General features: G+C 36.6%; 1 protein-coding gene across 3 annotated transcripts in view; it reads left to right on the forward strand.

Annotated features, from left to right (window-relative positions):
- The first annotated feature begins 469 nt into the window (after positions 1-469).
- The window catches only part of LOC150076497 (uncharacterized), a 256,085-nt gene continuing 244,243 nt past the window's right edge, over positions 470-12,311 (forward strand). For all 3 annotated transcript variants that reach the window (XM_090387827.1, XM_090387828.1, XM_090387829.1), the window contains exon 1: positions 470-1,232. In XM_090387827.1, the coding sequence (XP_090243953.1) occupies positions 1,139-1,232 (94 nt within the window). In that variant the 5' untranslated portion in view covers positions 470-1,138. The remainder of the gene's footprint in view (positions 1,233-12,311) is intronic.

The raw sequence follows: 12,311 nt of genomic DNA on the forward strand, positions 1-12,311 counted from the left end.
GCTGCGGTCCCGTCAGCTGGCCTACATGATGGTTGCCACCTATAAACATGTAGATACGGCTTGGCGCTCCCCATGGTCGGCAGTGGGGCTCCTCGCGTGCCGGCGATACACCATCATCCGCCGTAGCTTCCCACTATCCTTGCCGCCTTAACGATCATTCAAAGGATGTACTATATAGGACGATAAGGTAGAGGCCATTGCCCATATCTCCAACTCTTTGAAACTATAAACTTTGTTTTTTTTTTTGTTTTTTTTGTACGCTAATTAACTTCTTCGGTTTACACAAAGGAGGTGTTCGGCCTTATCCGGGTGGATGAGAAATACCCGACTCTTCCCTCGATCGAACCGGTGTTAAACGCGTTTCGAGTTATATTCGAAAGTTGTTTTTTTTTTTCTGCACCATTTCGACGTGAGTGGATTTTAACGAGTAGTTTCTGTAAATAAGTATTTATATTTATTTATACATTGTTTAGCAGTGTGTTTGAAGTCTAGTTGTTGAAAGCAAGATCTCTGTTGCACCTTGTTTATTGGATATAATGCGAACAGTTAACAGCAATTAAAGATTAGGTAGCGAGTAATAGGAGTTTATAATCCAAACCTTTGTTCTGCTCATGACAAAGTAACATTGCTCTTCGCTGTTTGCAGTTTTTTAATCAGAATAGGAAATAGGAAAGACAAACGCAGGACATGTGATTGTAGAAGATGCTGCACCTACTGACCCAAGAGATTGTGCAGAGAAGTTATCCGCCGGCTTCCCGGAAGTGTTATAGTGAGCAGTTGTAATGTTACTTTTATGTAACTTTGGCTCATCATTCCGAGCTTATACATCTCCAGAGCATTGTGGTCCAGAAAGTTTCCATTGTACAGCTATGAGCATGGAATTTTAATTTATCTTTGACATGATATGAAACGCTTAGAAAATGTATTTTTGTATTACCGCTGACTCTCATTGCGGATTGGCTTGGACATATGTAGTGTGCACGTGCGTTGGATTTATCATATTTGGATTATAACATTGTTGCGTTTATGATGGAACTCCAAATCTCTGACTTTCGTTTGAAATTATACTAATACATTCTGGACACCTACATCCATCAGCAGAGTGCCCCAGGTGGCATCTTCTCTTCTGCTTGTACTTATGCCATATCCGAGTACAGCGGCCATGTTAGACTGTCAAGCTTCGGATAGCAGCAGCAAGGAGGGAGATACCATTAGCTGTAAGCACTGCCAAGGTGAGACGTTTGTGTAAATACTCCTGTCCATCATTTATGTATTATTTTGTTAATTATGAATAAAATTGCATTACAATAGTTTTTTTTTTTTGTTTTGTAGCTTAGCACGTTAAGAGAAACTGGTATTAAATTAATATGCAATTTAATGAATATCAGAATATTACCCCACAGTGTTTGTTTTTGTTGTTTATCTCATCTTCAGCTCTTTCTTTCTCCTGAAATCATCTTGATATGGCGTAGAACTTTCTGAGGGTGTATGCATGCATGCGACATTTAACTGACTAACATCGCCTGCAGGTGTGTAGATTAAAAATAATACAATTCTCCTCCATATAATGTTATATTTTATTTATTTTTCTAATTTTTTATTTATTTTTTTATCATTTTTTTATTTTTTATTTAATTTAATTTAATTTTTTTTTTCCTTTTTTTTTTCCTTTTTTTTTTTTTTTTTTTATTCTTCACTTTTTATTTGTATTTATTTACTTATTTATTTTTGCTGGTTCCCTGGGTTTGGGCTGCCCGATGGACAGGATTTTATTATCTAGTTTTTATTATTTTCTTACATATATATATATATATATATATATATATATATATATATATATATATATATATATTTTTTTTTTTTTTTTTTTCCTCTAATATTAGGGCAGTGAGAGCTGGTAAACCAGAGCGTTCGGGGGGGGGGGGGCGTCGCGATACATGCGTAGCTGTGGCCTACCTCCCCGTGGTGTAGACGGACATTGGGCAAGCTTTCCAGGTGATCGCCTGCCTGGTGACAAAACGGCCAGAAACAACTAAACAGCAACACACACACACTGCACGAACATAATATTACACACATTTCTGGCCTTTTACAGTGCTTTCTGTAATCATCACAGTGTACAAAGGCGGAGATGAATTGACGAAATGATGAATTCAGGTGCCGTCCTACATAAGATACTATAAAAAAAAAAATTCTCCTCCATATGATTGTTGTAGAATTTATTTTAAAGAAGACTACTGTTCGTTATATATTCATGATACATAAAAAAGCATTGACTTATCAGCTACCTGAAATTTTGAATTAAAACTTTGTCGCTTTTATTTCATAGCTTATGCGGTGTGATTAAGTATTAAGTATAAAATAAGTAAACTAGCTTATCTCTGTTAATCATAATTTATGACAAAGTGAAAACATTAGCAATAGGCTTCTTTATTCCCTTCCAAACATACAATATATATATATATGTTCTCGTAACATCGAAAACCTTTTCTGACAGGTTTCGGTACTTTGCACTTACCTCAGAGAATGGAATCATTCCTTTCCAAGCCGTATGACTAAACTTTGATTATTCGGGTTTGTAAGCAATTAAATCTTAAAACTGTCACTTTACGGAAAGTGTAGTAGTTCTCTTGAACGGGGAATGTACAGTTTTATATGCTGTATTCCTATTAGTAACTGCGATCACAAGTTCTGATAATAATTAAGGATACAGATTGAAAGTACTCTAAACTTCAATACATCCCACACTTTTTCATTCTTACTAACAGTGGCATAACTAGGTGTTTTTGCGTCAGGGGAAAATCCCAGATATCTCCCCCCCCCCTCATCCTTTCGCAATTTAAAGAGTCAACCAGGAAATGGCCTCATCCTCAGACAGCGGCTGAGGCAGCTTCTTCCCTCCTCGCCCTAGTTACATTAGAGCTTGCTAATATAAATACATTGTAATAAACTATTCAGACTTTGGGTATATCCTATCATGGTTTGTTATTAGTCAGCTCAATAGTTTGTATTTTTCAAATACATCTCAGTCCTTTATGCAGAGGTTAAATATGCATAGAATATATTAAAATACAGGCTGCTTATAAAATAAGTAAACAATTTTAAAAATACGTTAACCAGTCTACATTAATGACAATGAATAGTGTGGCATATTTCATTCCGAGAAAACAAACTGGTGTTTGTTTTCTCGGAATGAAATATGAGGGTGATATATATTTCTACAAGGGCACCATTTTTTTTTATATCCAAATTGAAAAAAATAATAATAATAAATAATAATAATAAAAATAAATAAATATTTGATAAGTATACCAGAACTATACTTATACGATGTGTATACTTCTATTTAATGTTTCCTTACGTATACTCCGTACATAAGGAATCACCTAAAAATTTGGAATCGTAGCGGGTTACAACAGTTTTCGTTATTTATTTATTTTTTTTAATTAGCTATGACAATGTAAGGTTTACTATAAAAACACAACGCACTAAAAAACATTTTAAGATTTTTTTATTAAGTATTGAAAAATTTACGGTAAAAAATATTGTGATCATTAATATTAACAACTATACTGATGCTCCATCAAAATATCCTCCACGAGAGATTTTATTACTGCCTTACACAGACATGGCATTTTGGCTATTAATTTTATAATAGTGTCTTGATTAACATTATTCCAAGCATCTGCAAGGTTTCCCATAAATTTTGTTAAGTTAGGAAGACTTCATGGACTTGACGGTCTTGATGATCCCATAAAAGCTCTGTTGGATTTAAGTCAGGCGATTGGGGTGGCAACACCATAATTTGCAATACTCCTTCCCGTTGTCTAGTTGACAGAAAGTCCTCCACGTAAACTCTACACTTGGATCCAGAAATTTTAAATTTGGATTCATCCATTCACAGTACATTTTTTCACTCTTCAGTTGCCCCAAATTTCTTTCGATATTTTGCCTTTAATAAGGGTTATCGGACTGTAACGCGACCACGGAGTCCTACTTGTTTAAAATGAAGTTTTACAGTGGATTTAGATCCTTCCTGTTGAACTCAGCTCGGATTTTAGGTGCATGCAGTAAGTCGTCGATTGCGTTTAGAAATCAGCGTTATGGTCTTAACTTGTGCTTCTAATGTTTCGCGCGGTTCTCTTTATCGTGGTTTGTCGTTGAATCGTCGAATAATAGTTTGTACTCCTTTAAACGAAGCACCTAATATTTTTGCCAGTATTTCTCATTGAAGGAATTTTTTTAATACATTGTTATGATATCACTTCTTTTTTCAACACTCAGTTCCTTATTTCTTGCCATGTTTATGACGAAACGGAAAACTTAAATAATACTCTTTCTGAACTGAATGACGGGTGTTAAAAATAATTTATAAGTTACAGCTTTTACTCCTCAATTTATGTTATTGCAAAAACTCTAGGATCATTTACAATCTTCTATGATATTGAAACAATACTCCCTAACTTTCTAGAATATTCTTGAATTATCTACAACGTTCTACCATATTCAGGAATCTTCTGTAATGTTCTACCACATTCAGGATTCTTCTACACCTTCTGGATATTCCAGAATATTATAGAAATACTTAAATATTTCTCAAATGTTACTTAATTTTTTTGATTTTTGTGCATAATAGAAAATATTTTAATACAAGTTGGTAAAGGCTCTGTTTTAATAAAAACATTGAAAATTAAGAAAAATGAAACGTGATTCCAAACTTTTAGGCGGAGTGTATGTATGCAAATAATTTCAAAAACATCGTAACACCTGCAGATAGCAGCTGAAATCCCAGACATTAACGAATTATCAGTTTAATTTAACAAACGATATTATTATTTTGATAATAAATACAAAACGTTTGTAATAAAGATAATTTGTGTAAATTAGCTGGATGCGAAAAAAAAAAAAAAAAAGAGGTTGTAATAAAAAAAATTATCATTCTCTCCAGTTAAGTAAAAAATAAGAAAATATAATAAAACGAAAACAACAAACAATACATATATATAAGCTGCTCTTAATATTTGTACTGGAAACTAATGGCCCAAAATTGTATTGCAAATTCCTGTTTATACTCTGGGCTAGTAATATAGGGGCCAGCAAGTGTTTCCTTTCTTGTATTGTAACTCGTTTTTCAGAATGTCATGACTGAGTGCAGATGATGTAAAAATTATGATATTGTTACAAGATTCAATGATTCGGAGTAGTGGTTCTTAAGCAAATAAATAAAATAAAATAATAAATAAATTATAAATAAATGAATTTAAATTTGTGAAGTAATGAAGTAAGCAGTTCAACCTGCGTGGAGTGTAATCTGCCTTTAATTTCTTAAAGAAATACAGATTATTCTGAGACGTTGAGTTTTATAAGGACAGCATTACAAGAATTCACTGAAGAAGTGGTACAGGAAGTACCACGAACCTTCTGAAAATAATCTCTAATTCAGTAAGAAATTAAAGGCGGATTTACACGCAGCTTTAAATGCTCATTATTTCACGAATTTCCAGTTCTGGATATACCTGCGTACCATACAGCTAAGTTCTAAATATTTTTTAAAAAAATAATAAATAATTTATTGAGTTCATCCAGTTGTGATTTGTGGATACATTAAAATTTTGCATTTAGGTTCCGATTGGGATGATTGTGCCGAGAAAAAATCATTGGGCGGGGACTGGTCTTCCTCCGGGGATTTGCTAAAGTACTAAGATCGAAACAAAAATATTTTTATTTTATTTTATTTTGGGAGAAATTTTCTTTCCAGTCCACCTCAGAGAACTTGAATTTGATATTAGTTGAAGAAGGGTAAATGCTCGCATAAATTCCAATTTTTTTTTTTTTTTTTGTGGCAGTAAGTAACTGTTGAATTTTTTTGTCCTTTGAGTCTTTCTTTGAAAAAATTTCTTGAGTTGCAGAGCTCAAAAATAGTTGTCACTAGTACACAGTTATATTGCTCAATATTTGGTTATTCAGAATTGTGTGTGTGTTCTTTCTCAATTTCTGTTTATTTAAATCCTAATTTATTGGAATTTCCGGCTGCATAGGTTTTTTTTTTTTTTTTTTAATACGCTGTACTCGCATTCTGGATTTTCTCAGGGGATTAATAACTGTTTTCCATCTTAAACATTTTTGAATAACATTCAATTTTTATAAATCTTTCAAATAACTGATATCTCAATATATGTTTTGAAATATATTATACTGAAAAGGTGTGTGTGTATTCCATTATCGGGTTGGCTCCTAGGCAAATGCCCATCTCCTCTATACTGAAAAGGGAGGAAAAATCTTAAACAAATTTTAGAAATCTGTTGACGAATGCTTGAATATGAAAGTCAAATGCTGATATACTTGTATACGGTCGCCAATCCTTGAAATAATTAAAAGTGCAATTCGCATTGAAATGTATAAGTAAAGTAAAGTGTGTTAAGTATGTTTTTGTGACACAGAACTCTGTGGAGGCCAGAGATTTAAGAAGTGTGTGTGGAGTGGAATGTCGTGTAGTGTTATGTTCTGTTGTTTCTCTGACCATTTAGCCGTTGGGCCCCTATTGGGACGCACTGTTGCCCGCACTTTGCCACGAGGAGGAGGCAGGTCAGGCACCCAGTAGATTATTTAAGTACTCTGGCAGGCACTGCCACCTAATTTCCAAGGATTTCAGTGACAAGGCCTGTTTATAAAAAAAAGGATGGGGGGGTGAACTCTAGAATTTGGAAAGGCCAAAAGAGATTTTCAAGACAGTGGTTAAATTTAGACGTTGATTAGAATTTGGCGGCATTGTTAAGGGGGCGTACTCGGTCAGTTTAGTTAGAATGGGGGGTAGAGACTGAAGATTGAGGGGAAACAGGTAGAAGGATGGAGACGATAGAGTAGGCATCCCCAAAGAGGTCAGTGGGGGCGAGCCCCACAAGGCGAAATATGGGGGAGGCAGGGAGGGGAGGAGACTGAGACCCTTTTCTCCCTGCCTGGGGATGGGGTTTTAAAGGGAACTGAGTTTGACTAGCCAGTTCAGATCGCCAAATGGCGTGTTGTGTCGATTCCAGTAGGATGGTCAAACTGCCCATCCTGCTCCGCGGGTAGGATATGTACGCTGACAGTGGGGAGTGGGAGAGAGACAGACATTTACTTCATTCATAATCTGCATTCTCACTCTACTTGCATTCTATTTTTATACTTTTTTTTATATTTTATAATATTTTTTTTCTGTTAGACTATATATATAATCCAATTAATCCAAAATTAAATAAAGAGATAAAAAGTAATCAAAATATATATTAAAAATAAGAAAAAATAATAAAAAAGCTAACATCTGTGGCAGCAGAAAAGCAGAATCCACTACATGTTGTTGCTTATAATAAGCTAAAATAGGATATTTGCCAGCAGCATGGCAAATTTTTTCGCTCTTTAGCTTATATATATATATATATATATATTTTTTTTTTTTTTTTTTAACTCACTCATTCATCTTTTTTCTCACACACCAGGAGTGAGATGCAGTGGTGTGTAGTGTAAAATTAATACTAATGCATAATAGTTAAAAGTAAGAATATAAATGATTTAAACTATGGTTGAAACTTAACTGTAACATTTATGGTTTGTGTTCTTTTTCTCACTCAGTTACACTCATTCATCCTTCTGGCATTCATTTCATTTGTTCGACTCCTGCTGCGTGCACTGCATTCTCTGGGCACCTCAACTTATTGTTATTCTTCAGTTGTGGTGCAGGCCAGGGGAGAATGCAGTGATAGTGTTTGTGCTGTTAGTAAATGTTTGTTAGTGTATGTAAAGTAGTGTAAGTTATTAACTTTGTATTCTTTCAGCCAATTACATTTGCTCTTCCACTCATTCCCATTCACCATAACACTAATTTACTCTCTCTCTCTTTCCCTCATGCTGGGTCACTCTTTCTTTCACCAAACCTGACATTTATTCCATTTTTCCATAATTCCTAATTCACTCTTTCACTTAGTGCCCAGCCTGTTCATTCTGTCTTTCATTCTCATTCATTCTACATTGCATCCCCTTGATACTTTAAATTTTTTTTTTGGCTGGTGCAGCATAAGCCTCAGGCTTCCTTGCACCATATGGCTAATAATAAATAAAATAAATAAATACTAGCTTATGATATTTTTCAGCTAATCTGCTTCCCTGGCTGCCTCTACATCTCCCTCTCCTAAATAAGTAATTATTTGGTGTGGGCCCCAGGTTCCTACACATGGCAGGGTTGTCCTGGCGGTACCCAGATCAATCCTGTTTTGTCGTGTCAGGTTTCTGTCAGGGCGCAGAATATGTATATTGAGACTTGCATTGTAGCCATTGTATTGAGTAATACATGCTGTAAGCAAGTGCTTCACGTATCAAAAGCCACAATTTGAATGTAGCATAGTACTATTTCGTGGTGGTGCCCTGTCATGTAAATGCCAGCTCAAATTTACATTATGAAAGGGCAATGTTAGAACACAATTCCTGTTGTTGCCCAACAGATAACAGACTACACTACATACAAATCACAGCAAACCATATTCCAAACATAAAGTGGAAGAACAGGAAGGTGTAGTGGAATTATAAACAAATACCAAAATTAGCCAAAATAAGTGGTAGAAATGCGCCACCAAATAACAAAGCTATATTATCTTATCTATATATCTGCTATATTATCCAACAGTAGTAGACGAGACATTGGCCGCCCCATAAAATGGTATCTTGCTAAATCAGTAAAGAAGACTAAGTAGAATAGAAAAAATAACCCTGGATAATATAAACAGGTATGCAAAAATGGATGGAAAAATAAACAGTTAAAAAAAATTAACAGTAAAATTATTTAAGGAGCTTTCAGATAATTGATACTGGCGAATAGCTACTACGAATTGATTGTACGCCGAGTTGGCCTTGCAATATCAACAATCGCTTGTGTTGTAATGGACTGGTGTGTGATTCTGGTTAAAGCTCAAAATCGGGAATGTCTGATTATATAAGAGTGTAGTTCGCACACTTGGCAATCATTACTTGAGTGTCTCTGGAAGAATCGGGCGGCGTAGAGACCACGTTCGAAGTCGGAATCCCTTTTCCGACTTCGAACGTGGAATGATTGTGGAGAAAGAGACATGCAGGTTCCAGTTTCTCGACAATATTCAACTTTGATTAAGTACTCCCGCTCTGTGGTGTCACGAGTGTACTATACTATGACTGGTTTCAACAGCGGTCGGTAGAACAACCGACAAAAGAACACACGTGGGACAGCCACGTGTGGTCGACGCCTGTGCTGAGCGTCGCGTGTCAAGACGTGGATTGATGTCTTGCTGTGTGTCTTTGTGTCCAACGGCACATAGTCCATATAGGTTCGTCTACATGGACTATGTTAGCAAGTGTAAGTGTGTTTAGGGTCAAGAGGCACCAAGGGTTCCCCCTCCCATCTCCGCGTAGTTTACGTTATGGTGTGTTACAGTACGCTGTAAATGCCTGAGATTTAAAAGTGTGTGGGTCTTGGATTCTTTAGTGTCGTGTACCGTTGTTCTTCTAGTCGTTTAGCTGCTGGACCCCTGTTGAGGCCCAACGTTGTTCCACTTACGCCCCGTGGAGAGAGACCAGGAACCCAGTAGCTTACATATACTCTGGCAGGTCCTGCCACCTAATTTCCTGAGATTTCGGTGGCTAGGATCTAAAAAAAAAAAAAAAACGGAGGCACTTAAGCTTAGAAAAATCGAAGAGAGGTTTATGTGGTTCAGGTTTCAGTTTAGAAATCGTTAATTTTGGTTAGTTGCCTGGGGTATATGCTGGCATATTAGTCAGAGTAGGGGGGAGAGACTGAAGACTGGAGGGAAAGACAGAAGTATGGGGTCGATAAAGGCAACCCAAGGTGGTCAGTAAGGCATAGGCATGCCTTACTGACCACCTTGGGTTGCCTTTATCGACCCCATACTTCTGTCTTTCCCATGCCTCACCAGGCGAAGTATATGGGGTGGCAGGAGAGGGAGGAGGCAGGTAGACCATCTCCTCCTCCCCATGCTGGGGAGAGGAAAAAAGGTACCAGGCAAGGGAGCTGGTACAGATCGCCATTTGGCTACATGGTAGTGAGGCTGCAGCAGTCGTAGTGTAATCATATAAGATCATGTGCGGTAGTAGAATCTCTCGTGGGACAGTGTCCCGTCCAGGTTGAATGTCTTTGCCTTTGGTTCCCTTTCTTCGGTTAGTACATTTGTCAGTTTCACTTAGGTCTCATATTTGTTGATACATAGGCAGGGTTTCTTGGTTCTAGTGTTGGTTCGTATCATTGTAGGAAGTGCACCGTCATTATTCTTTATTATTTCTTATTTCGAAATTATTATTCGTCTTATTTCTGAAAGGATGTTTTGATTTGTTATCTGGCCGGTCGTCTTTCACTCCTGGTGTATTGAATTTATCGTTCTCCTTCTTGAGAAGATTCTTGAGCGAAGTTGGTCAGTGCTCTGTATTCCTCCTCTGAATGCAGTAGGTGAAACTCTTGCCCTCTGGGGAAGTATCTTATACTCATGATTAGAATGCACCTGAGATCCTCGTATTGCGGGCAGGCGTACATGAGGTGTTGTAGGCTATGGCAATTGACTGCCGTGACGGGTACCCATGCTCACTGCTAGGCCCAAGAAACGGCATCTTGCATAGGCACATCAGCGCCGACATGCAAAAGCTTGTCGACTGGTGTGATAACGTTGTTCTTTTTTTTTTTTTTTTTTTTTTGTTTTGTGGCTCATTGGATTCCAAGGCCATAATGCGCTTAGTCGACTGGTCTGATAAATCCCTTTTCCAAATCTATCATGGTGATGGGTGTATCCGCATTTGGAGAAATCAACATTGGCCATGGCAACTGGATGCACTGTTGGTGTTTTTGTGGCATGCCACGTGTTGTCCGATCACCGTTAATCAACAGCTCGATAGGAACGTTTTCCTTTCTATTGTCGCCAACCAAGTACACTCCTTCATGATGACAGTGTATTCAGACAACTCCGGCGTCTATTAACAAAACAGTGCGCCATGCCACAAGGCCTGCAGGTTGCTAACTGGTTTCAGAAACATGACAATGAACTCTCCCTCCGCCCTTGGCCTCCCACCTTACCCAGTCTCAACCCAATTCAATATGTTTGGGACCTACTTGAAAAGTACATTCGATGCTACTATCATCCGCTTGAAAATGTGCGGACATTATTGGGTAAAATATAATGATGGTATGTATTTTTCCTTAAAGTCGGTAAAGAAGCATTGGCTCCAAAACCTTTGTGTATAATCTGTGTTTAACACATTTAGTGAATTTATTCTTTATCCTTATACTCTTATCTCTTTTATTTTTATTCATATATTTTAACTTCTATCCTATAAAATACAGTATAAAGAAATTTTAAATATATCAGTATATAAAATTAATTAATTAAAATTAATATTGAAACATTCCAGTATATTAAAATATGCTGGTATATTTTAATACCTTTATTAAAATATACCATCATATTTTACTTTTTTTAGATCCGTTCGTATATATACACTCGTGTTCAAAAAAGTGCATCACCTAGGAATTTCATATTTCTAACCCTTTATCGCGATGGTATGTTACATTAATGACTAGCATCATAAATAGAAGTATAAACAAAAGATATTTATTAATAATTAAGGCAAAGCTAAGTAACATTTGAGAGGTGCTCTCAAAATATTCCAAAATGAGCAACCTTTATACAACAGTTTTGGTAAACACGACAATTATAGCTGAAATGTTATCAGAAGCTCTCAGTTTGCTTCAGTTTATCATTTTAAATGGAAAACAAAATAAAGTTCACCAGGTGCAAACTAATATTTAGTTGAACCGCCTCTGGCCCTAATGTCAGCAGCACACCGTCGAGCCGTTGACAAGATCAATTTCTGAAGATAATCAACTGATAGTTTGTTGTTCTAGACACGAATTATGACTTCCTGAAGTTCAGGAAGGGTCTTTGGTTTCTTTCTGGCAACTGCAGATTCCACACGATGCCAACAGTTCTCTATAGGATTCAGGTCCGGGCCGTTTCAGATCTTGCCAGCTAAGAGTTGTAATGGACCTTTCTTCCAACCATTTTTTCACCTGTAACAAATGTAAACACATTATTGTCGAACCTCTAATGCAGAAATAAAGTAATAAAGCTAAAGTAACTACACAAGTGCCTACTTACACGTTTCGCCCGATGACAAGGAGCAGAGTAGCCCTAAAAGATGCAGTTACTTGGCAGGTTGAAATGGTCTCTAATGGTTGGCAACAATTTGACTTCCAATATAGCCAGGTATCCATTGGCATTTACGGAACCTTTTATAAACTGCAGGTG

The sequence above is a fragment of the Mastigoproctus giganteus genome, chromosome 13 (assembly GCF_048544385.1).
Source record: "Mastigoproctus giganteus isolate SK-2022 chromosome 13, ASM4854438v1, whole genome shotgun sequence".
Classification (NCBI taxonomy): domain Eukaryota; kingdom Metazoa; phylum Arthropoda; class Arachnida; order Uropygi; family Thelyphonidae; genus Mastigoproctus; species Mastigoproctus giganteus.